The sequence below is a fragment of the Delphinus delphis genome, chromosome 15, assembly GCF_949987515.2.
Source record: "Delphinus delphis chromosome 15, mDelDel1.2, whole genome shotgun sequence".
NCBI lineage: Eukaryota > Metazoa > Chordata > Mammalia > Artiodactyla > Delphinidae > Delphinus > Delphinus delphis.
The window spans coordinates 71,150,492-71,173,634 of NC_082697.1; the positions used below are offsets into that span (position 1 = coordinate 71,150,492).

The following is a 23,143-nucleotide window of genomic DNA, read 5'->3' on the forward strand; positions in this document are numbered from 1 at the left end:
GGGGGGCAGTTGTCAGAGGGGGGCTGTGCAAAGGAGAGACAGGATCTGATGATCACTCAGATGCAGGGTGGCCAGGGGACTGGCAGGGGTGGGGGCAATGGTGGAAGCGGGGAGGCTGCTGCCCAAGTCCACAGGAGAGACGTGGGCGGCTCGGACAGCTGGCAGCCCAGAGGTGACCAGGGGCACTCACACACCCAACAGGTGCCCGGCACTTCCCTGCACTCTTTCACTGAATCCTTGCACCATGAGCAGCTGCTAGTTGCTCTGATCTCCCTAACCCCATTCCCCAGGGCAGCAAACTGAGGCCCTCACCCAAACCACACTGCTAAAAAGAGGCAGCGCGTGGCATCCATCCTTCACAAGAGAGAGTGGGCACTGTCCCACCCATGACAGGGGAGAGAGTGGGTCTAGAGTCGGGACACCAAACGTCCAGCTCCTCCTCTCCCTTCTCTCTGGCCGCCCCTATCCCACTTCCCTCCAGCCACGCTCACAAGCCCTCCTAGACCCTGCCACCCCATCAGTCCTCCGGAGCCACCCACTTCCTGAGGTTCCAACACACACTCCCTGAGACTGAAGTCCAGCATCACCTGTGCTCCCCGGTCAGCACAGCCACCTGCCCGCCAGCCCCACCTGCCCGCCTCCAGACCTTCACTCGTGTGACCCCTCCAGGCCTTTCTCTGCTGCCCCTCCAACCCCAATGCCTGCGTCTGCACCCACCCGAGCCTTCCGACCATCTAATCCAGCAGAGAGATCCAATCTGCGTGAAGGGCTTGGGGTAATTCTGCGTCGAGGCCACACTTCTCTTTCTGTTTGTTGAAGGAGGCTGATGCTCCTTCTTGGAGGAAGGAGAAAAGCTTCCTTTGTGCCGGGTCTGGGGAGATTGTGTCTGTTTAGGACAGGCTGCAGTTTTCTTTGTGAACGCCGTAGATTTTTCGTGTGGGAAAAGGGTTTATTAGATCTCCCCGTGGCTGCGCAGAACGGGGAGAGGTTTTTCTGAGCACAGAAAGAAATTACCAAACAGGCGTTTGAGAGGAAGGAACATTGAGCAGCTGCTTCTCACGGAGAGGTTAGTAGTTCGTGGTTGGTGTTTTCATTGGAGCGAACATAAAATGCAGAGAAAGGGAGAAAGCCTTCCCTGTAGTTTCATGGGCATGAGGGAAGGAAGTTGGTCCTTGATGTTCTGGCGGGGAGGACAGGATTTTGTTTGGGGGGGAGGGCTGTTGGGGTGTTGTTTTTTTTTTTCTCTTCAAGTAGAAAATAAATTTTAAAATGGTCGCAGAACCCAGAAGAAAGGTTGTCATAGCAACAAAAGTTTGAGGCCAGGTACCTCCTGACACCCTTTCAGTACCGTGACCGTGGAGGGGCAGCATTTGGGCACTGTAGGATCAGTGGGGGAAACCATCCAAAGCTTGGCTCAGACCTCCCAAATTTCTCACCAGCACTGACAGGCTGATAACTATTTTCCAAGCTCCCAGGGAGGAAAATTGTGATTTTCTGGGAGGGGCGATCTCTAGCCAACAGTGATCAAGAGGAAAGAGAAAACTGTGGGTTTGGTTCATTTACCCAACAAACTAACCATCAATGTTTTTATTAACCAAGGACTGGGGGTGAGGGTCTTATGCTGAGCCCCCCCAGATCACGCCTTTCTCTGACCCCCAACTGTACCGTTCTCTTCCCTGATCACTTCATTTTGATTCCTTTGTGCCCCATGAAGACAATTCAGGCCCCCTCATCAGCTGTGAGGCCAGACGAAAACCTCTCTTAGCTTCAAATTCCTCATCTGAAAAATGGGCACCATAGAAGTGTCTGCCACAAGGGCGTTGGCAAGGATTCAACGAGATCCGGCCGGCGAGACGTTTTAACAATGTCTGGTGCACATGAAGGGCTCAATAAATGTGAGCTAGCATTGTTTTTAATGAACAATTTTTTCAATGCTTAGCTTTAAACATCCTGTATCAAGCCCTGGAGGAGCTACACGGACAAGCTACAGGGAAATAACTGCAAGACTTGGGGGGCGTGACCTCCAGGAAGAAGCTAGGAGAGACCTCAAACAATTGAGAGGCTCAGCTGGCCAGTGAGGGCCCAGGCACTCCATGGGGCAGAGACAGGACAACTCCGCTGCAGGATACAGCATTGGATTTAAGTGTGTACATAAAGGAAAGGGCAGGGAGTCTGCGTTTTTACACGAAGGAGAAACTTGGTGAGAGGCGGAGGTGAGGTGGGGGGACCCCACCCCAAAGCGTGCAGATATTTCCCAGGACGAGGCATTCCGAGGCCTCCATGGGAGAGGATTGGGCTGAGCGGAAAGCAGGGAATTTTAGCCAAGATGTCCTTTAAGGTTAATTATTATTAAATCATTAAATTATTATTATTATTACATCCCAGAGTAAAAATTCAAGTCCTGAGTGCACACCAGAAGTGAGTCTGATGGGGTGAAACTGGTCAGGGGTGGGACCCTATTCGGAGTGTCTTTGGCAAACAGCTGGCATGAAGCAGGTGGTCTCAGGAAAGTTCAGTGGGGCACCCCTCCAGGCAAGACAGAGCAGGCAGCACCCCGGGAAGCCTCTGGCTCACGGTCCCGAAGCCTCATCCAACATTTATCCTGCAAATAGGTATTGAAGACCTTCTATGCACTAGACGGTACCCAGAAACTGAGCATGGCAATGAACAAGACGGCTGGGGCCCTGCCCTCATGGAGTGACATCCTAATGGGTAAGGGTGCCAAGAAGCTGGTGACCAAAGGCATGCCCCCAGAAAACTTCAGGTGTGCCAAGTGTGATGGGGGAGATAAAAATGGTGATGAGCTACGAAGATGGGGAGACCCTGCCTCCAAAGGGGGATAGGGAGGTCTTCTCTCCAAGGGACCCGGCCTGGGAAGGCGGGTCAGGAAGTCCCATTGGAGCTCAGGAGGAGCCAGCCAAGGAAGATGTGGGGAAGGGCATGCCAGGCAGAGGCAGCAGCCTCCCCGGGTTCATTTCACACCTTCCTCCCTCTGTCCTTTAAACCAGTCAGGCCAACGCCGTATTCAGGACAAACTAGCGGTTGTGGCCCACTCCTGTCTACATGAGACTACACACATAGCCCACACTGACATCGAAGAGCTAGGCAGGCACGGGGAGTTTTAACCTTGGGCAAAGAGGTCAATTCCACTCAAGAGGGTCCCCAGACTTGGCCTCGGAGCAACATCGTCTGGGAGGTAGCGGGTGGTGTGGACCAGCGTCCCCAGCATGTGGTACAACCACCGCCAGGCAGCTTTCCCCTGAGCCCTGCCCTAGCCTCAATGCCTGCCTCGGCGACACCTACTCCGGCCCTGGCTGCCTCCGGCGGCAGGTCCAGGAAAGGGTGCGAGGCCGAGGGAACAGTTTGATCTGCCTTCTGAAGAGTCCCCCCCACCCCGCGCCCCAATTCTGATCCGAGCCTCGCCGAGCTGTCCCGCTTTCCCGCCGCATATTCTCCCGGGCAGGGGCCGGGACGCGAAGGGCTCCCTGCCGGGAACCCACCAGACTGCCCCCACTCCTCACTCCCGTGCTGCCCAAACCCGGTCCGGGAGCGGTTTAGTGCGGGCTGGGGATGGGGGTGGAAGAACGAGCCCCTCGGCTTCTGGCTCTGTGGATCTGCGGTGGAAGGGGCGGCTGACAGCAACAGTCCCTGCGCCAACACCACCGCCACCCCAGGCGGGAAGGGATGGATGGGAGTAGCCAGTGCCCCGCGAAAGGAAGAGGGGGAAGGGGCGAGCGTGGAGATGAGTTCTGGCTCGGAAAGGAACGGGGTGGGTGCCGGGAGACGCGCCTCTCCAAGGCGCGGCGACGTCCCCACAGGCGCCTGGTGCTCGTAAGGAGCACAAGCTCTGCCCGAACCTTGAAACGGCGGAGCGTCCCGAACGCCATCATTCGACACCCCCGGACCTGCCCACCGCGCTCCCCGCCCCCGAACGTTCGGCCGAGCCTGCGGAGCGCGGGGCACGGCGTCCTGGCGGTGGCGCGGGCCCCCGTCCCGGGCGCGAGGAGGGAGCGCGGGTTTGGGTCTGGGGCGCCGGGGCCGCGCAGCCCGGGGGAGCCGGGAGCGGAGCCCCGGGGCGCCGCCGCTCACTCACCGAGCCCGCCGAGCTCCTCCTCGCACGAGTACCAGATGCCGGTGTGGAAATTCCTGAAGAGGAATCGGTCGTCGCCTGTCTCCCAGCTGTAGAGCTCGACGCCAGGGGGGCCGTTCCCTGCGGCGGCGGCGGCGGCGGCGGCAGCGGCGGCGGGGGCGGCGGTGCCGTTGGCCGTGGCGTTGGCGCCCGAGTTGGGGCAGTTGGCGCTCCCGCCCTGGCCGCAGACGGGCTTGGGCACCCGCTGCGTGCCCTGGCACCAGTGAGTGGTGAGGAAGGCGGTGGTGGCGAAGAGCAGCGCCAGCAGGTTCAGGGCCACGGCCAGGAGCGCTCGGCCGCGGCGGTTCGTCTTCATGCCGCCCGCGCCGCCGGGACTGCGCCGCCGGGGAGCTCCGCGCGCGAAGTTGGCAGCCGGCGCCCCGCGTCAGCGGCCGCTGCCCGCCGCGCCCCGGGGCTCGGGCGCCTGCGATGGGCGGCGGCGGACGCGGCGCTGGCCCATGCCCCCGCCCCCGGGGTGGGGGCGCGGCGCACGGGGGGCGCGGGGGGCGGGCGGTGGCGGAGCGGCTCCTGCGCGCCCGGAGCCCGGAGCGCGAGTGCACCTCGGCGAGGAGCCGCTGGCGCCTGGCAGCGGCCACGGCGCAGGGACGCGCGCCCCTCCGTGGGGAGACACCTGCAGGCGGCCGGCGACACTGTTCTGGTTCCCGCCCTCACTGGGAGAGGGGGCGCCCCACGCCGGGCGCTGGCGGGGGCCCGGCAGAGAAGGGCGCCCCCTAAAGAGACCCGCACCCGAGTGGAGAGCCTGAGAAGCAAAGAGAGTGCCAGAGAAGGCGCTCTCGGAGAAAGAGGCTTCCCACCGGGGACGTGAGGCAACAAAACCAGCCAGGAGGGGTCATCTCACGCAGGAACCAGAGAAGTCCCGCCCTCTGGAGAGAAGGGCAGAGCCTGCTGGGGCTCCCCACGAGGAACATGGACCCGCAGCACGCTCCCCCGGAGGCCCGGTAGGGAGCCCCAAGAAGGAGCCCCAAAGAGTCTGAGCTGCAGAGTTGAGTTTTTTGGGCTTCCCACACCCAAGAAGCAGCAGGGCCCACTGAAAAGGATGCCTCATTACTGATCCTGGAGTTGCAGGACCTGTCAGGAGGGGTACCTCACCAGAAATGCGGGGTTGTAGAGTCTAAAGGGCTTGTGCTTCCCCTGGGGGTCTCCCAGGGAGATTTGGGCTGTGTGAACCAACAGGACAGGCTCCCCTGGCAGGATGAAGCTGCAGTCACCTGGGGTCCTTATCATGGCATGGTATGGCACGAAGGGTGGCAAAGAAGTGTGCCACACCGGATGCCAAGTGTTGGATATGACGAATGGGACTTCCCCATGCAGGCATCCCCACCCACCTGAGATCCTTAGCAGTATGACCCAAGGAGGTACCACACCAGACACAAAGTTGTTGCAGTTATCAGGCAGGGGTGCCCTACAGAGGCTGCCAACCCAGAATCTCCAAGGTGGGGGGTGGGAACAGAAAGGTCAAGAATACTGACTTTGGGGTCAGGCGACCCTGGGGCTTGACCAGCTGTGGGCTTTGAACAAGTTATTGTACTAAACCTTTCTGAGTCTCAGTTCCATATCTATAAAAAGGTGGAGGAATATTGGGCTGTCGGAATGAGATCACACCTGCAAAAAGCACTTGGCACATAGTACGTGCTCAATAAACGCTGGCCATCATTATTATTATTATTAACATCTGAACCAAGATCAGAGGACTAAATTCACACAGACCTTTTCAGGATCTCTTGTGCAAGGTGGGATTGCCCAACTATGAACGCTCCATCCCCACCTCTGCTCTAAAATAACCATGACCCCTGAAGCCCCGTCACACTGCAAAGCACAGGGTGCCCGGATGCCCAGGATGTGCAACAGTCAATTGCATGTTGATTACAAGAGCTCATCTGAATTCTGCCCAAGCTGAGAACTGCTCCAACAGCCCCCTGCTCGTGGAGTGGCAGGGCCTGCAGAATTCAAGGTTAACGGATTATGAATTGCCTTACTCTAGTGGGTGAGCCTGTGCTCCTTGGCGGCTGGTGCTACTTTGCCTGGGGGTAGGTGAGAATAATTGTAGGCAACGTTCCTGGCAGGAACCCATATGAAGGATGGCCGAGGGTCTCCAGACTTGTTCATTAGATCCCTTTTCTGGCCCTAGGCAAGGCGTTCCCAGCTCTTTTGAGGAGGACCTCCATTCAGTATTGAGGGTATTGGTTGAGAGAGAAAATACATCATGGCCAAACAGCTGAAAAGAATTCAGTGACACTTTTAAACGGCCGAGCAATATTCATCGGAGGAGTATCTGTACACATTTGAAAACCAGTCCCTCGGATGTTGGCTTGAGACAGTGGTTCATGTGCATGTGTGTAGCACTCAGGGACCTACAGGCTGGGAACCCTGTCCTGGGCATTCAAAGCCGGGAGAGCCCAAGTGACATATGTCTCAGGGACCACACTCTCTTAAGAAGTACCCAGAGGAAGCACAGAGGGGTTTGAAATTTCCATCTGAGACAGTCTTGCACTCCCTGAGTGCCCATTGGATGCTCAGCATCAGAGAGAAAAGAGCATGAACAGCATTAATAAGTACGTTGTAGAGTCGGCAGGTGTTAAGAGCCAAGGAGAACAATAAAGCAGGGAGGAGGATAGAAGTGAGGGTAGCAGATTGTGATTTTAAATCAGGGCTTCAAGGAGATCTCACTGGGAAGTTGACATTGGAGCAAAGGCTTGAAGGAGGGTGGGAGCAGGCCCTGGAGATATCCCAGGAAAGGAGGTTCCAGGAAGAGGGAGCAGCCAGTGCAAAGGCCCTGAGGTAGGGGATAACTGAGAAAGCGGTGTGGCTGGAGATGAGTGAGCAGGGAGAGTAGAGAGGTGATGGGGGGAGGGGACAGGTCATCGTGTGTGGAGTCAGTCACAAGGACTCCAGCATTTACTCTGAGTTGGGTGGGAGCCTGGGGAGGTTCTGAATAGAGGAGAGACATATCTGACTTGGAGTATAACAGGACCACTCTCGATGCTGAATTAAGAAGGGGGAAACAGAGACCAGCTGGGGGCCAGTGAGTGAATCCGCGCAAGTAATGCCAGCGGCTCAGACCAGGGTGGTTGCAACGAGGTTCTGCATTTGTGTCAATTTTCAAAAGCAGATCCAGCAGGATCTGAGGTGGGATGTGTAAGACGCCTTTGAGGTGTTTGGCAGGAGCTCCTGCAAGGACAGAGCTTCCCTGTGCTGAGCCCGAGCAGGTGGGGGCGGGGCGCGGGGAAGCTCCAAAGTTCTGACTGATGTTGCCCTGGACCTTGTACTCCACGTGAGGATAAGGACGAGGGGGTGGAGATTGTGCCACCAGAGGGCGCCACTGCATGTGTCTACACACCCTTCTGGAACCGAATCCAAACTCATGAGCAAGCCCCTTGGATAGGATACGTATTTTTATCCTCAAATAATGTTACAGTTGCCTTGGGTGTGGACAGGTGTTAAAGAAAAATTATCCATGACACCTGTTAAGACGGTAAGGCAGCCTTTATTCAGGGACCACTGCAAAAGGAGTTTTGCCACAGGAGAGAGATTGGGCTGAACTCTGAACACAGGGACAAGAGGGAATTTATCGCCAAGGAGCAGGGGGGCGGTCGGTGGGCGGAGGAAACCTCAGGGCTGGGGGGATTCTGGCTAAAGCGACTTGACAGGATTCCTGCTGAAGGCGGCCCAGCAGGGTAAGCTGTCTGGAGTGAGGAATGAGGAACTTGATTGGGTTTCAAGGATGAGGGATTCTTGCTAAACTGAACCAGTAGGATTCTCGCTAAAACTGGAGTAAGCCGGCCAAGGACAGAGCCTAAGGTCAGGGCCTAGTTGAGAGAAGGGCTCAGAGGAGCCCGACTAAGGTTTGGTCAAGGAGGGTCTTTGCCTGGGGTGGGGCTGAGGTGGGGAGGGAGCTTGTTTAGGAGGCCAGAAATGTGGACCCAAGCCCCTGTCCCCTCCTCTTCAGACACTGTCAAAGGCCAAGGCCTCCTGTCTCCCAAGACCCCCGACCAGGGATTGAACCCCGGCCACGGCAGTGAAGGCACCGAGTCCTAACCACTGGACCGCCAGGGAATGCCCCCAGTGCCTCTGTTTAACCTGCTCAAGTACTGCCCTCTGCCGGCCCCAGGACAAAGTCTATATGCCCCAGTTTGCCTTTCCAGGTCCTGTATGGCTGGCCCTGCCCACATCTCAGCCCCTCCCATGCTGCCGACACACCAAGCCACTTTGCGCTTCCTGATAACCATGGCTGGGACAGTCCCCCAGGCCTCGCCCACCTCCCTCCCTCCCCCTCCCTCCGCCTGGATGCCCTCGCTGTGCTGATCCTGTGCGTCCTTCAAAGTGCTGGTCACACATCGCTCCACACACGGCAGAGCCTTCCTTGGCTCTGTCCTTCTCCGTCTGGCCCTTCATCACCCCTCCTGTGCTGTGATGTCTGTGTTCACGCTCATCTCCCCCACGGGCCTGGGGGTCCCTCAAGGTCACCTCCACCGGCAGCCTGCAGGCCAAGTCTGGCCCATGAGCATGTTTTCTTTGGCCTGGTTGGAATTGGCCTCCACAGGTTGCTAAATTTTCATGAGTTGCCAACATTCAATAATCATGATTTCACATAAAAATCTAGACTTTCAGCTTCTCTGGCAAGATCAAGTTACCTGCCGACACCGGGCCTGCATTTTTGCCTGGCAACCATTGCCAAAGTTCCCCGTAAAGCGGATCACAAGGGACCACAGTCCCACTGGGCCCTTCCATCGTTAGGGACACCTGTGGGGAGCCCCTGGGGCATTCAAATTTGAAAACCTGGAATCAAGCCCCCAAACATTTTTGATAACACCATTTGGCACGTCTGTGGTGCTAGAAGTCAGGGTGATGGTTAGTCTCGAGGTGGCATAGTGACTGAAAGGGGCCCCTGGGGGTGGGGCTTCTGGGGGCTGGTCACATAGGTGTGTGCACTTCATGAAAACTCATTGAGCCATACAGTTGGGAACTGTGCCCTCTTTTATATTGAACAAAATTTACCAGAAAAACTGTTGCTGTTAATAATGAAATTCATACTTTTTAGGAACCATGAATATGCTTTGAAGGGACACGACCCAAATGCATCTCACTTTCTACTCGGAGTGGGCTGCTGCAAACACTCTCACCAGCTTCTGGACCTCCTAAGTCACTTCCTGTTTTCTTTTTCTTTTTTTTTTTAAATTTATTTATTTGTTTTTATTTTTGGCTGTGTTGGGTCTTCGTTGCTGCGTGCGGGCTTTCTCTAGTTGTGGTGAGCGGGGGCTACTCTTCGTTGCAGTGCACGGGCTTCTCATTGTGGTGGCTTCTCTTGTTGCGGAGCATGGGCTCTAGGCACGTGGGCTTCAGTAGTTGTGGCACGTGGGCTCAGTAGTTGTGGCTCACCGGCTCTAGAGCACAGGCTCAGTAGTTGTGGCGCATGGGCTTAGTTGCTCTGCGGCATGTGGGATCTTACCAGACCAGGGCTCGAACCCGTGTCCCCTGCATTGGCAGGCGGATTCTTAACCACTGCACCATCAGGGAAGCCCAGTCACTACCTGTTTTCTAAGGCTTGAAAATAAAGCTTGGGAAACCAGAGCATCTCCGGCCTCCAGGCCCTCCTAATTATAGCAAAGGATTAGCCAATTTCCAATTACTGGTGAGGTTTTTTCAACGTTGACTCCCAAGGTATCTAAGCCTAATACACACTTTACTCCCTGGTTCAGTTGCCTCTCCAGGGCTTCAGTGAAAGCCGGCCTCGCGACGCTGGTGTGTTTATGAGGCTGCCTGCTGCTTGGGGCCAGTGTTCCCAGGGGAGGAAGGGACCCTGGAGCTCTGTGTAATCAAAGAAGTCCCAGAGTGTGGGGTCTCCAGAGGAGGAAGGAACCCACTTCATTAGCAAGTGATCAACTGGAGTTTTCTTTGAAACTGTCTTGACTCTTCCAACAACTATTCAAGAAGAAGTTAACAGGCCCTGGCTCTGTGCTAGGCTTTCAACGAACAAGACCAACCAGGTCCATACCTTCATGGGGCTATGTTCTAGAAGAGGAGACAGCAATGAGCAAGGAAACCGCTCATACATTCAATAATTGCAGATGGTAAAACAGGATGCGAGCGACAGCAACCAGGGGCCTCACTGAGGAGGGACGGTTGAGCTGGGATGTGTTAGCAGATGTCCCAGATCGAGGGTGGAAGGTCTGAATTTTAATCCTGGCTCTGCCACATCTGGGCCACCCCTACCTCTCAGAGCCTCAGCTTTCTCATCCGTAAATGGGGAGGGGGAGGGGGCATCAACATGTGCTGAGCGTCCTCACAGGAGGAGACTTCCCTCCCCTGTCACTCTCAACCCTCACAAGGCTAGTTGCCTCCATTTGACAGATGAGGAAACTGAGGCATGGAGGGAGAAGACGCTTAGAGTGCAGGGGGTTGGGGAGAGCTCCTATCCCACAGCCTTGAACATCAACCCAGGAGCTAAGGTCTTACCCCATCAGTGATGAGGATCCAGTGATGACTGTGGAACCTAGAGCATGACACACCCAGGGCTGTGTTTCTGGAAGGTTGCCCAGGGGGCCGGCAGGGTGGGTGGCTGGGAGGTAAGGAGTCCTGGAGGTGTGTCAGGAGGCTCATGCTGTGGTCCACACCTGCTCTGGTGATGAGACGGAAGCCTGGGCTTGTTATCTGGCCGTATTCACAGAGAACAAACAGGCTCGGGCACACATGCACCGCAGGACGTCTACTCAAAAATGTGCTCAGAGGGCTTCCCTGGTGGCGCAGTGGTTGAGAGTCCGCCTGCCGATGCAGGGGACGCAGGTTCGCGCCCCGATCCGGGAAGATCCCACATGCCGCGGAGCGGCTGGGCGCGTGAGCCATGGCCGCTGAGCCTGCGCGTCCAGAGCCTGTGCTCCGCAACGGGAGAGGCTGCAACAGTGAGAGGCCCACGTAACGCAAAAAAAAAAAAAAAAAATGTGCTCAGAAACCACAGCCATAGGGTGACCAACAAATCCACCTCAGCTCTGACATCCGGGGCAGGACGGAAGTGAGCCAGTCCTGGAGAGAAGTGGGAGGAGCACAGGAGGGCCTCACACCTGTCCCCGCCATCAGCCTTGATGTCCTCTGGATGACAGGCCAGGGAAGATCTCAGGGGGATGGAGCATGAACGAATCACGAGAAAGAGTGTGGGAACATTTATTTAGGACCGAGGGCACGTCAGGCACTTTGGCCAAAGGGATGTAACTGAACCCTTATGGAATTCTTAATCTCAGCTGGAGAAACTGAGGCTCAAGAAGTAGCAGGGCAGGGGCCGGAGTCCAGGGCCTGGCTGGCTGTCGTCTTCAGGTGAATCAAGTGTCCAGGTGGAAGCCCCATAGCCCACGGACTCCCCTCCTTGTTTCCAACACTCAGTGGGATTTTTCTCAGTCCTCAGGGGCTGTAGCTGGTTTGTTTTACTCCAGTTTTGAAGGGGACAGTGAGGAAGGCTGGGGAGAAAACAGACATTCTAAGGTGTCTGCTGAAACCAGCCCTTCTCGGGCTATCTTTCTGAGTCCGTTTTTCCCACAAGCTGTTTTTTGCTTCCCTCTTCTGCCCCCTAGAGGCTGAGAATGGGGCAGCAGGCTCTGCTTCCCTGGATCCCGAAGAAAGCCCCCTCTCTCCCCATCCACCCTCCACCAAGAAGCTAAAATTGCCTCCACAGCGACCTGAGGGACACCTGGGACTCGATTAGGTGATTGAGAGCAGAGGTCTCCAAGTGGGCATAAAAGTTTATAAATTACAAATATATTACCAGCAGTATAAAGCATATATAAAAACTAAAAGAATTTAAAGGAGGACATAAAGATTAAATAAACACGGCTTTTAAATGTTTTTACTTTATTTACTAACAGTGTAATAGACCTTCTGGCCTTCCTTTATACATTCTTTATAACATATTTTTACAGCTAGCAATGCAACTGCATACCCTTTCTTCAATTTTTTGGAAAACATGGGTTAACACTCTGTGCTGTCGTGATTCAGGAGTCTGGTTCTGTGTAGAGTTACTTCCATACTTGATTTGGCTGTTAGAGCTGAAAAGAGCGCTTTCATTTGGATTTATACAAATATTTCTAAATCCAGATGAAAGAAGCACCTCATGGGCTGTGTTTTCTTTTCTTTTTTTTTTTTTGCGGTACGCGGGCCTCTCACTGTTGTGGCGTCTCCCGTTGCGGAGCACAGGCTCCGGACGCGCAGGCTCAGCGGCCATGGCTCACGGGCCCAGCCGCTCCACGTTATGTGGGATCTTCCCAGACCGGGGCACGAACCCGTGTCCCCTGCATCGGCAGGCGGACTCTCAACCACTGCGCCACCAGGGAAGCCCTGGACTGTGCTTTCTAAACACCAATATTCATATTTTAGTCCCATTCTCAAAATAGGGAACCGTTTTTGGTGAAATCTGGCTAACCTACATTCATCTTTCTAGATATCCATCACTAAGTTCAGCAAACAAATCGGAAGATTAGTATTCATGTTTTTTTAACAAATGGATTCAAAACCCCCTGAAAGTTTTCTTTTTGGAATCTTTTTGAAATTGGTTGGAATCTTCCGTTTTCAAGTTCTTGAAGTGTGCAGGCTTGGAGAGTTTCTAAGGGAAACATACTTTCCTTGCTTTTTGGCAATACAAGCTCGTAACAATGGAAACATCTCCAAACATCTGCTTTCAAAATGCTCTTTCCGAAGATGTAAAAAAGCAGTTACATTCTCTCCCATTGTTTAAAAGTTACCTTCCTCCTAGAGGAGCAGATTAGGTGCTTTGTTTTCAGGGGGGCAAATAGTGGACAGTCACGTGTCACCCCAGAAGAGGTCAGCGAATGTGGGCGCTTGTCTTTAAATACATGAGCCTCATCTCCAGACTCAGCAGCTGTTTGAAGTCACACTCAGGGTCCCTCCCCATCTCGTAACAAAGTATCACTGAAGAGTCTTCTATGCAAAGTTCTTGTTCTTAGTAGTAATAATACAAATCATAAATACGGTGATAGAGAAGAGGGACTCTGTGTCAGGCACTCTGTAAGCGGGCTCAGACGGATTAACTTACTATATCCACGAACAGCCCTGTGAGGCAGGTCCGATTCTAGACCTTTTTGACAGATGGAGAAACTATGGCACGGACGTGGCAAAACCATGAGAAGCCAACTGGACAGCATGTTTAGGACATCGTTGTTGTGACTGACAGATGATACTGGCAAAGGGGAGACTGTGGATGGGGCCGGTGTGAGAACATGGGGACCCTCAGACTTGGGAACCAGAGTTTCCCCCACCACCCAGGAGACACCATAAGCTTCTAGCGGATTTGAGTCCAGGCCTGTGGTTTCGGCACAGCCGCAAGGGACACCCACACTCTGATGGGAGGCGAAGGACACAGAACTCACTGAAAAAGGGTGAATCTTGCCTGTGCTCGCACTGCCTTATCTTCCTCGGGTTTCTGATCAAGACATATGTTCTGGAGCCTCTCACCTTTACCACACAATCTGTTAAACAGTAGAGATGCTCACACACACACACACAACATACACAACTGCCTGACACTCCTTTTATTGGTTTAGTCTCCCAAGTAAAGCAAAGAGAAAGACGATTTATTGAACATCTACTAAGTGCCGTATGGTGTACCCAGACCTTTATACGCATGACCTCGTTTTTTCCTTGCAATAGCCCTATGAGTCAGGGGCCCTTGTATCCCTATTTTATAGATGAGAAAACTGAAGCTGAAAGAGGAGTTGACCTGCCCAAGGTCAATGGCAGAGCTAGAGTTCAACCCCAGGTATGTGACTCCCGTTCCTGTGGCCCAGGATACCTTGACCTGGCAGCCATCACTTCTGGAAGTTCCACCTGGCAACTCTCTGAGTGGTCAACTCTGTTCTGTGTGCTGGGAGGGGATTTTGTTTATTTGTTGTTTTTTGGTTTTCCTAATGGAATAAATTTGACGACATGTAACATTGTGTAGAGTTTTTGAGCAGAAAAGAATTCTACTGAGTTAGAAGAGGGTTTCGTTAAAATAGGTGAAGGCAGTGAAGCATGGAGAAACAGAAGTAGGAAGAATGGGATGTATTCCATTCGTGTCTCCCCAGGAGTGAGGAAAACCAAACCCTGGGTTCAACCCAGTGCAAGGGAGAGAGCTCCCTCATTGGGGTAAGTTTATCATGAAGAGAAAATCTACCGCCTGACCAGCACCCCTGAGGGGAGGCTGCCCCAGGAAGGGACTTGGCTGGGGTTTGTGAGCCAAGGGTGGGCACACAGGGGGTGGATTTATGCTGTTGAGATGAATAAATGAGGTAGATCCCATCCTTGGCCCCCATTCTTTATCCATCCTGTATCTGTACCCTTTGCCATTTTACACTGTCCTTCCACAGTGGGTGGGGCCTGCTTCCCTGCCTCCTGACTTTGGACACGGCTTTGCCGAGAGCATGAGGTCAAGATGTTGGTGGCTTGGTCCTCAGTCTAGGCCTCATGAGATCTTGCAAGTTCCCACTTGCACTTCTGTCGTCGCTGTGATCAGAACACACCTGGGCTAGGCTGCTGGCCCCAGGAGGGGGACCTTGACTGACAGCCCCTCCTGATTCCCAGATACGTGACCAAGCCAGCCAAGACCAACAGACCTCCCTTGCCAAGTCCAACCTGCCTGGATTCCTGACCTCACATTCTCACATCACGCCAGCTCTCTCTTCGATGATGGGGAAGTTGCTCTTTCCCAGAAGCCCCAGCAGATGGCTCTTGACGTCTCACTGCAGACAGAGCGAATGGGATCCTCCAACTGGCTTAAGACAGTCAGGACCCACCCCTGGAGCTGCGTCTGGGGTCAGTCCCTGCCCAGACATCATGGAGGAGACAGAGAGAGGTGGCTACAACAATTATCTATTGCTGTGTTAACAACGTGCAAAACTTAGCAACAATTACTGTTTCTCACGATCCTGTGGGTTGGAATCTAGGCAACTATACTTCTCTCTCCTGGTACCATTCGTGGGCTGCAGTCTTCTGATGGCTCGACTAGGCCCTAGGATCGATGAGGAGCTCACTTGTACACCTGGAAGCTGGTACTATGCTCGGTGGGGTGCCTTAGTTCATCACGTGAGCCCCCCCTCCAGTCAGCTAGACAGGGCTCCTGTTTTGCGTGTGTCTTGGAGGTCTTAGAAGGCACAGGTGGAAGCCACAAGGCCTCCTAAGCTCTGCCCTAGGCACACACATGGAATCACTTCCAGGCATTCTATTGGTCTAAGCATTTCTGCCCAGATCTAAAGGGAGAGGGAGTATTGCAAAGGCCTGGTAGGTCTGCAAACAATCCCCACAGGTGATTAGGGCAGATACAAGAGAACAGATTCTGGATGGCCAAAATGGCCAATGACCACCACGAGAGGGCAGAGGGAAGCAATGGCAGAGAGGCCTTCCCGGGCAGTGGGTGGATCTTTCTGCCCACGGGTGCCCTGGCAACTCAGCAGGCAATGCCCCTGGAGACAGTGCTCGTGTCAAACACAGGAATGTTCCTGGGACCTACGCCCGGGGATAATCTTTGAGATCAGGACGGTAGGGGCTGGGATTACATGTCTCCCTCTCTAAATTGAGTCATGAAACTTTTATTAAGGGATCTAGCTTGTCAACGTCAAGAAAACAAGGCAATTCTGGGCAGACCCATTAAAAGCAAATCCTTCTCCACTATCGCCATCGCCGGTCCTGGAGGAATTGTGAAATGACAGGGTGAAGAGGCGGGTCGGGGGTGGCAGAAGGGGCTGTCTAATCTGCTAATTGCATGCAGAGTGCTTTCCCAGGCCCCTAAGAATGCAGGCACAGCAGCCACATCCAATTTCCCAAGGTTTCTTCGCAGAAAACTGCCTCCTTCACAGACACGCGTGACAGCTGCTTCCATCAGACACGGGAGTGTGTACCCAGCCACTTCTCCATCAACCAAGAAGGAGGGTCAAGTGTGGCTACGTCATTTCCGGAACCTGAACACCCCCCTCCTGCCCCCTCTGACTGAAGGCCTCAGGGACCCAGACCTCCTAGCTGGAGAGACCCTCTGGGCCCCCTGGACCACTCTGCTCAGGGAATGGGGCCACACAAAGCCCCCACTTGGAAGACTATGATGTCACCCACATCCAGATTGGCCATCTCGTAGATATGTGTTGCTGGTCAAGCAACTTAGCCCCTCTGAACGTAAGATGGGTACGACAGTGTCCACTTAACCTATGGAAAACTCCTGGTATGACTTTTTTTTTTTTTTAATGTGAGCCAAGATTTTAAATCAGGAGATAGAATACAAATAATTGGATTCTCCAGCTTCTTAGGGACAATCTAAAAGTCTGCCAGCACTGGGCCTGCATTCCCAGCTGGCAGAACTGGCTGGAACTGAGTAACTGTTTTAGATAGGATACAGTCTCTCCACTTTGCCACAGTCCCCACCACTCCCTATTGTCTTACATCAGATCTACTTTGCTCATTCCTATCCCTGACCTAATCCCAGCAGGCACTGGAGTTTGCCACCACTGGGTTAGAATTTTAGTTCCACTGTCCTCAGAGCTCTACCAGATCGTTATCCCAGGATCCACTGTCACTAAACCAACAGCTCAACATCTGATCTTTGTAGGGAGCCGTCATTGCCTCCTTCTGCATCCTCCATCGCTCCAGCCACCAGGGGACTTGGAAACCACCTCCCTAGCCAGGCATCTGAGTGACCGGATCAGCCTTCAAACGTCCTTGTTCCTCCCTGTGGCTGAAGATCCTGGGGTGAGGCCTCTGCTTTCAGCAGTTTGCAGGGCCCCAGAATCCAAGTCTGTTTTACTTCTCCAGGCGCTTAGTCTGCAAATGGTTTCATCTCGGTCTCTGGGCTACTTGACTGGAGCATCCAGCTGCCGTCTCTGATGTTTCAATCTTTCAACAAATCCCCGTCGAGCCTCTGTTACAGGAAGCAGCAGACCAAGGCGCATGGGCCAAATCCAGCCCTCCACCTGCTGCATTCTGCCCACAAGCTAAGAACAGTTTTTACATTTTTTAATGGTCGAAACAAAATCAACATAAGAATCATATTTTGTGACACATGAAAATTATATGAAATTCAAATTTCAGTGTCCGCAAATAATGTTGGATTGGAAAGTAGCCATGCCCTTTCATTTCCATGTTATCTGTGGCTGCCTGCGGGCTCCAGGGCAGTGTTGGGTTGTCGCAACAGAGACGTACGGCCCACAGCCCACAGAGCTTCAAATGTTTGCTCTCTGGCCCTTTCCAGAGAAAGCCTGCTGCCCCCTGCTCTGCTACATTCCAGGCCCTGTTCTGGGTATTGGCGCTACAGAACTATTTCCGCTGCCTGGTGCTGCATAACAAAGTACCACAAATTGAGCGACCTAAAACAACAGAAATGTATTCTCTCTGAACTCAAGGTGTCGGCAGGGCCATGCTCCCTCCGGGGGCTCCAGGGGAGGATCCTTCCTTGCCTCTTCCAGTTTCTGGTGGCTCCCGACATTCCTTGTGGCCGCATCCCTCCAATCTCTGCATCCCACCTTCCCCTCTGGGTACATCTTTTGGAGACACTCATCATTGGATTTAGGGCCCACTGGATAATCCAGGGTGGTCTCATCTCTAGATCCTTAAGTATATCTGCAAAGACCCTTTTTAAAAATAAGGTCGCATTGGGCTTCCCTGGTGGCGCAGTGGTTGACAGTCCGCCTGCCGATGCAGGGGACACGGGTTCGTGCCCCGGTCCGGGAAGATCCCACATGCCGTGGAGCGGCTGGGCCCGTGAGCCATGGCCGCTGAGCCTGCGCGTCCGGAGCCTGTGCTCCGCAACGGGAGAGGCTACAATGGTGAGAGGCCCGCGTACCACAAAAAATAAAAAATAAGGTCGCATTTACAGGTTCTGGGACGTGGGCATATCTTTGGCTGGAAGGGGTCATCATTCAACCACTACAAGTGGTTTATTGCCTTCTAAAATCTTCCATTCTTTTGAAGGGAGATTAATGATAACCACTTACCCCCCCCCCCAAAAAAAGACCCTAACAGGTCAGGTGTTGATGAGAGCTGTAGGTGAACTACAGGGAGGTGAAGCAGATGGAGAGGAGGCTGAGCAACAACCACCCCGGGGGGTGGTTGAAGGTGGGAGGGGAAGCCCTAACCCGCAGGGCCCGGGGGGACTGGAGGGAGGCGGCCGAGCCACCCGAGCCCGGTCCCCAGAGTAGGGGAGGAAAGCTGAGGCTCAAGAACAGGGGCCTGAGGCCTGCCCCAGGGCAACAGGCCACGCCCGGCCTGGAGGGTTGGAAAGGCAGGAGCTGCTCCACCACCCACTTAACTGCTGGGGCACCAAACAGCATCGAGTCCTCAAGCCCACTCACTCTGATTTTCTACTCTGCTAACGGGAAGGTGGAGACTTCAGGCGCCGGTGACAACCTGCTGTGTCCTGGTGGGGATGGTAAAGGTCAGATGTCACAGGTAAGGGTCTGGCACGCAGACACACTTAGCTTCAGACACAGGATTCAGTCGGTTTCGGATATTCAGTCCTGAGGGGACCATGATCATCTAATAGTGGCCTTTTAGTCTGAGGATCCAAAGTCCAAAACAAGACCTGGATGTCCCTCCCCCAACCCCATAAAGACGTCTGCCTCCCCCCAAAAGCAATCTTGGAAAGAAGAGGGATGAGGGGGAAGGGAGACCTCTTTAGACAAGACACTTTCAGTGGGGAGTTTGACAAGTCTGCCATGGACAGCTGTGCAGGTTGTTCACCATCCAAGAAGGCCTGGCTAAGGGAGCAAGTGTGGGGTGAAATCTTGCTTACACTCCACTCTCCTGGTGCAGAAGTGCCCCTATTTGGAGGAAGAGGTGCCTTTTGAAATTCTCACAAAACTTGTCTGAAGTTTGAACTTTAATGGAATATTTTATCCAGAAGAGCCTGTTTTAAATCTGGAGAGAATGATTTCTGTTTAATGGGAAAATTTTTAAAAAATACATTTTTCCGGCCACCAGTTTTGCAGTGTAAAATGAGATGATTTCTAGAAACAGGTACGTTTTGTGTACATCTGAGTCAGGTCAGAGCACAGAGTATATTCTGTCCGTCACCTCACACATGCGCACTGTACACACACACACACACACACACATTCACTCTCTCTCTCTCTATCTCTCTCTCTCTCTCTCTCTCTCTCTCTCTCTCTCTCGTAATTATGATGATATGAAGGACATGGACCACTTTCTTGAGGGCAGGACCCATGGTTATCCACGCGTCAGGCCTAGTCCTCGACCCAGTACTGGTCACAGTATAAACCCTCAGTGAATGTCTGGTGATGGACCGGCAGACTGAACAGGTGAGTGGTGCATAAGCGATACACACCTTTGAGCTGAGCGTGGGTCAGACACGCAGCGTTCTATTAAGGGAAACCTACATAGCTGGCCTTTGTTTGGCTCCACAGCCCCTGTGCACAGAGAAACCCCAAGGAGCCTTGTGCTCAGGGACGGACTGGAGTGCCCAGGGTCTCCCAGAAGTGCACTCCACCTGGGTCATCTATACAAACTGGATTCTGCAAATAGCTCTCAAAGCTGCCAGAGGAAGCAGAAGCAACTGTGTGGAGCATACTGTGCGTCAGGAAGCAGTCCTCTCCTCACATGCCCAGGCTCTAAAACCAGAAAGGGATGGGACCCGGCAGACCCAGTGAATCTGGGCCCCCAGGGACCCTGACTCCTGGCTCTCAGCTTCCCACTGTCCCCACAGCCAGCTCAGGCTCTGGCTCTGGGACTCCTCCAGCAGTTCCATCCACAAGCACTTCCTCTCAGGAAGAACAAATCCGACTCCAGGCACAGCAGCCACAGCACCTCTGGCAGGGAACAGAATTTGGAATCCCGTAGACCTGGTTTCCCGCCCTGCCACTTACAAGCTGTGTGACCTCAGGCAAGCCACATAACCCCTCTGGGCCTCAATGTCCTTCAAGTTCAAGGGTGACAGTGACAAATGTCCTGTCTCCTCGCTCAGCAGAATATGAGCTTAGGGGACGTCTCTGGTGATCCAATGGCTAAGACTCCACGCTCCCAATGCAGGGGGCCCGGGTTTGATCCCTGATCAGGGAACTAGAACCCACATGCCGCAACTAAGGATCCCACAGGCCACAACGAAGGTCCCACGTGCCACAACCAAGACCTGATGCAGCCAAATAAATATTTAAAAACAGAGAGAAAGAAAGAGAGAAAGAAAAGAGAAAGAGAAAGGAGAGAAAGAAAAAGAGGGGAAGAAAGAGAAAGAAAGGAAGGAAGGAAGGGAGACAGAAAGAAAGAGAGGAGGGGAGGGAGGGAGGGAGGGAGGCGGGAGGAAACGAGCTTAGGAATGGCTGACAGGAGCACAGAAGCTTCCAAGGCCCCTCAGCATGCCGTTTCCCCAGTGAGGCTGAGCGGAGGCTGGCTCCTCCGTGAGCACGGGCATAGCAGAAAGAACGCAGGCTCTGGAACCACACAGACCTAAAACTGGACCCCAGCTTTGCCCATGACTTGCCGTGTGGCCTTGGGAAATTCACTTCCCCTCTCTGCGTCTCAGTCTCCTTATCTGTTAGCGTTTGCTCTGAAAGCAGCGGATCCTAAGGGCTGGGGTGGGTGCCTGCAGAAAGCAAGCCCTGGGCAGCGTCTGGAAGGCAGTGGTGGTCTGTCTCGTCCTGCAGCGGAGGAGGCGGGAACCATTTTTGGAAATGCCACAGTACAGATCAGTAAGGTAATAACAGCCCCCAGAGTGTCCTCGGGGCTCCCAGCCCCTCCCCAGGTAGGCTCAGCAGGGGGAAGCTGGAGATGCTGTGCACATCCTTCTCTGGAGTCCGAAACACTTCTACTCCAGTGGCCTTCAGAGGCTGGAAGCAAGGTCGCAGCGACTCCAGGGGAGCTCAGGACTTGGGCAGAGAGAGGCAGGGCATGGGCTGGTTGCAGCCTCTGGACCTCAGGCCCCACCTCGGCAAAGTGAGGATAAGTCTTCCTCAAGGGCTCCGAGATTGGACAGTATCTGTCTCGGTTTTTCCGGAAGGAGCCGCCCCTCTGGACGAGTCTCTAGCCTCAGGCCCCAAGCTAACTCCAGACACCAACGTGGGTCCAAGAGCTGAGGGCCCAGATTACCTCCTACAATGTTCCAGAGGCCACTTCTACCTCACTGGTCCCCGTCACGGCTTAGGCAGAAACAGCCAGACAGCTGGGGTCTCTAGGGGTCTGTGACCCACCGAAAGGTGTGTATCTGCACAGAGGCCTAAGGGGGCAAAACCCTGCCACACACATAACAGACATCACGCTGTACAGCCTGGAAGAGGCGTGTGCATGTACACACACCCAAGGAAAGGTCTGGAAGGCCCCCCACTGAGTCCTTAGAATGACTTAAGGAACTTCTATGTTCTTTGTTTCTCTGAAAGGAACATGTATTGTTTGCACAATAAAGAGAAGGAAAACTGGAGCTGCTGGATGTGTTTAAATAATTAATCTTTCACCCTCCTGGCCCCCCACTGCGGGCACCACACAGGGCTCTTGGCGTAGACCCAGGAGGCCGCATAACCCATGTCTGTGGTGAAACCCACCACCCCACCTAGGGCCCGAGCCAATCAATTAACATGGCTTTTAAAAGATGTTTCCAAATGATGCAGACAGGGAAGAGCGGAACAGGGAGTCCCTGAGCTGAAGAAGTCCTTCACTGAAGAGCCGTTCTCTCAAGTGCTTTTCCCTAAGGAGCCTGAAAGTAAGGCCAGGCGTTCTGAGAAGACACCAAGGACGCGGCTTCATTGTGTTAAAAATTAGCGCCAGGAGAGACCTCAATGTGACTCCAGCTTCCTCCTTTGAGGAAAAACCCATTTAGATACATCTGGAAAATCCTCACGCACTCAGTGTTTTGGGGGCACCTGCTCCAGGCCCTACACTGAGCGCTGGGGACACAGATGCTCCCCTGCCTTTAAGGAGGTCTCATCCCGGCGGGGGACAGAGGCGCCGTATGGTTAGCAAGGAAGCCTCGCTGTCAAGGAGCGTGCAGGAGAGCTTCTGAGTGGAGGACCTGGAGGAGGGCAGCCAGCTCAGGTCCAGAGGGTCAGGGAAGACCCCAGCTTTCCCCTGGAGCTGGTGTGGGGATGAACCAAATTGGTCAAACTGCAACCACCAAAATGCTGGCTGTGCAGAACACGATGTTGCTCGTCATGTTTCTCTCAGTGCTGGGGACCAGCTCAGAGTCGATCCCTCCTGATGAGCCAGGCAGCTGCACCTGAAGCTGAAAGGAAGGACGCCGGGGATCGTCTGTCTTCCAGACACTACAAGCCTCCCAGGGCCGGACACTTTCTCTTCCAGGACTAGGGAGAACAGAAGTCCCAGTTTACACCTGTCGCCCCAGAGTTACTGTGATAATGTCTCTTTTCACTCAAGACATCCGGGTTTGGGGAAAAAAAAATTATAGGCATCCTACCCATCTGTCCACCAAAGTTTCATGGTAATCTTCAAATGTCTCCGGTCAGCGCCAGCCTGGTTGCCAGCCTTAAGATGCCGTCACAAGGTGTCTTCAGCCTTCCTCTGCCCACTCGCCCAGAGGCGAGACCTGCTCAGATGATCGTCACCTGTAATGAAGTCTCCCCTGATCCTCAGCCCTCCCCTGATCCCCTAGTTCTACAACCCTCTCTCCATCTTCTGGACTCCCAACCTTGATCACAGTCCTAAGTACTTAGATTCTGCAACAATCTGTTTGCCTTTCTCCTCACTGGTCTGTGAGTTCCTTGCAGACACAGGCTGTGTCTTATTAATCTCCAAATCCTTCCCTCGCAGCCCAAGCACCTGCCTTATGGAGGCATTTGGTAAGTCTGTAAAATTGACGAGCCACCACCAACCATGGCTCCTGTCAAGGTCCCTCTCCCTGGCCCCAGCTGCCTGGCAGAGGTGTCACTTGGGGACACTAACATTGCTCAGAAGTGGGCAGGAGGCCTGGTTAGGCTGCCACTAACCAGCCAGGAGGCCCTGGGGCTCAGGGTCCCCAAGATCCACAAAATTAGGGGCTGATTTGGTCAAATGGTCTCAGTGGAGCCTTACAGCTCA

The 23,143-nt window shown here is 53.9% G+C and overlaps 1 protein-coding gene across 2 annotated transcripts in view; it reads right to left on the reverse strand.

Moving 5' to 3' along the window:
• GSG1L (GSG1 like) overlaps nt 1-4,621 on the reverse strand; it is a 217,980-nt gene extending 213,359 nt beyond the window's left edge. Inside the window, exon 1 of one of the 2 annotated variants that reach the window (XM_060031966.1) lies at nt 4,094-4,621. In XM_060031966.1, coding sequence (XP_059887949.1) covers nt 4,094-4,445 — 352 coding nt within the window. In that variant the 5' untranslated portion in view covers nt 4,446-4,621. The remainder of the gene's footprint in view (nt 1-4,093) is intronic. The other variant, XM_060031965.1, reaches the window with a different exon arrangement.
• Between the last annotated feature and the right edge of the window lie 18,522 nt (nt 4,622-23,143).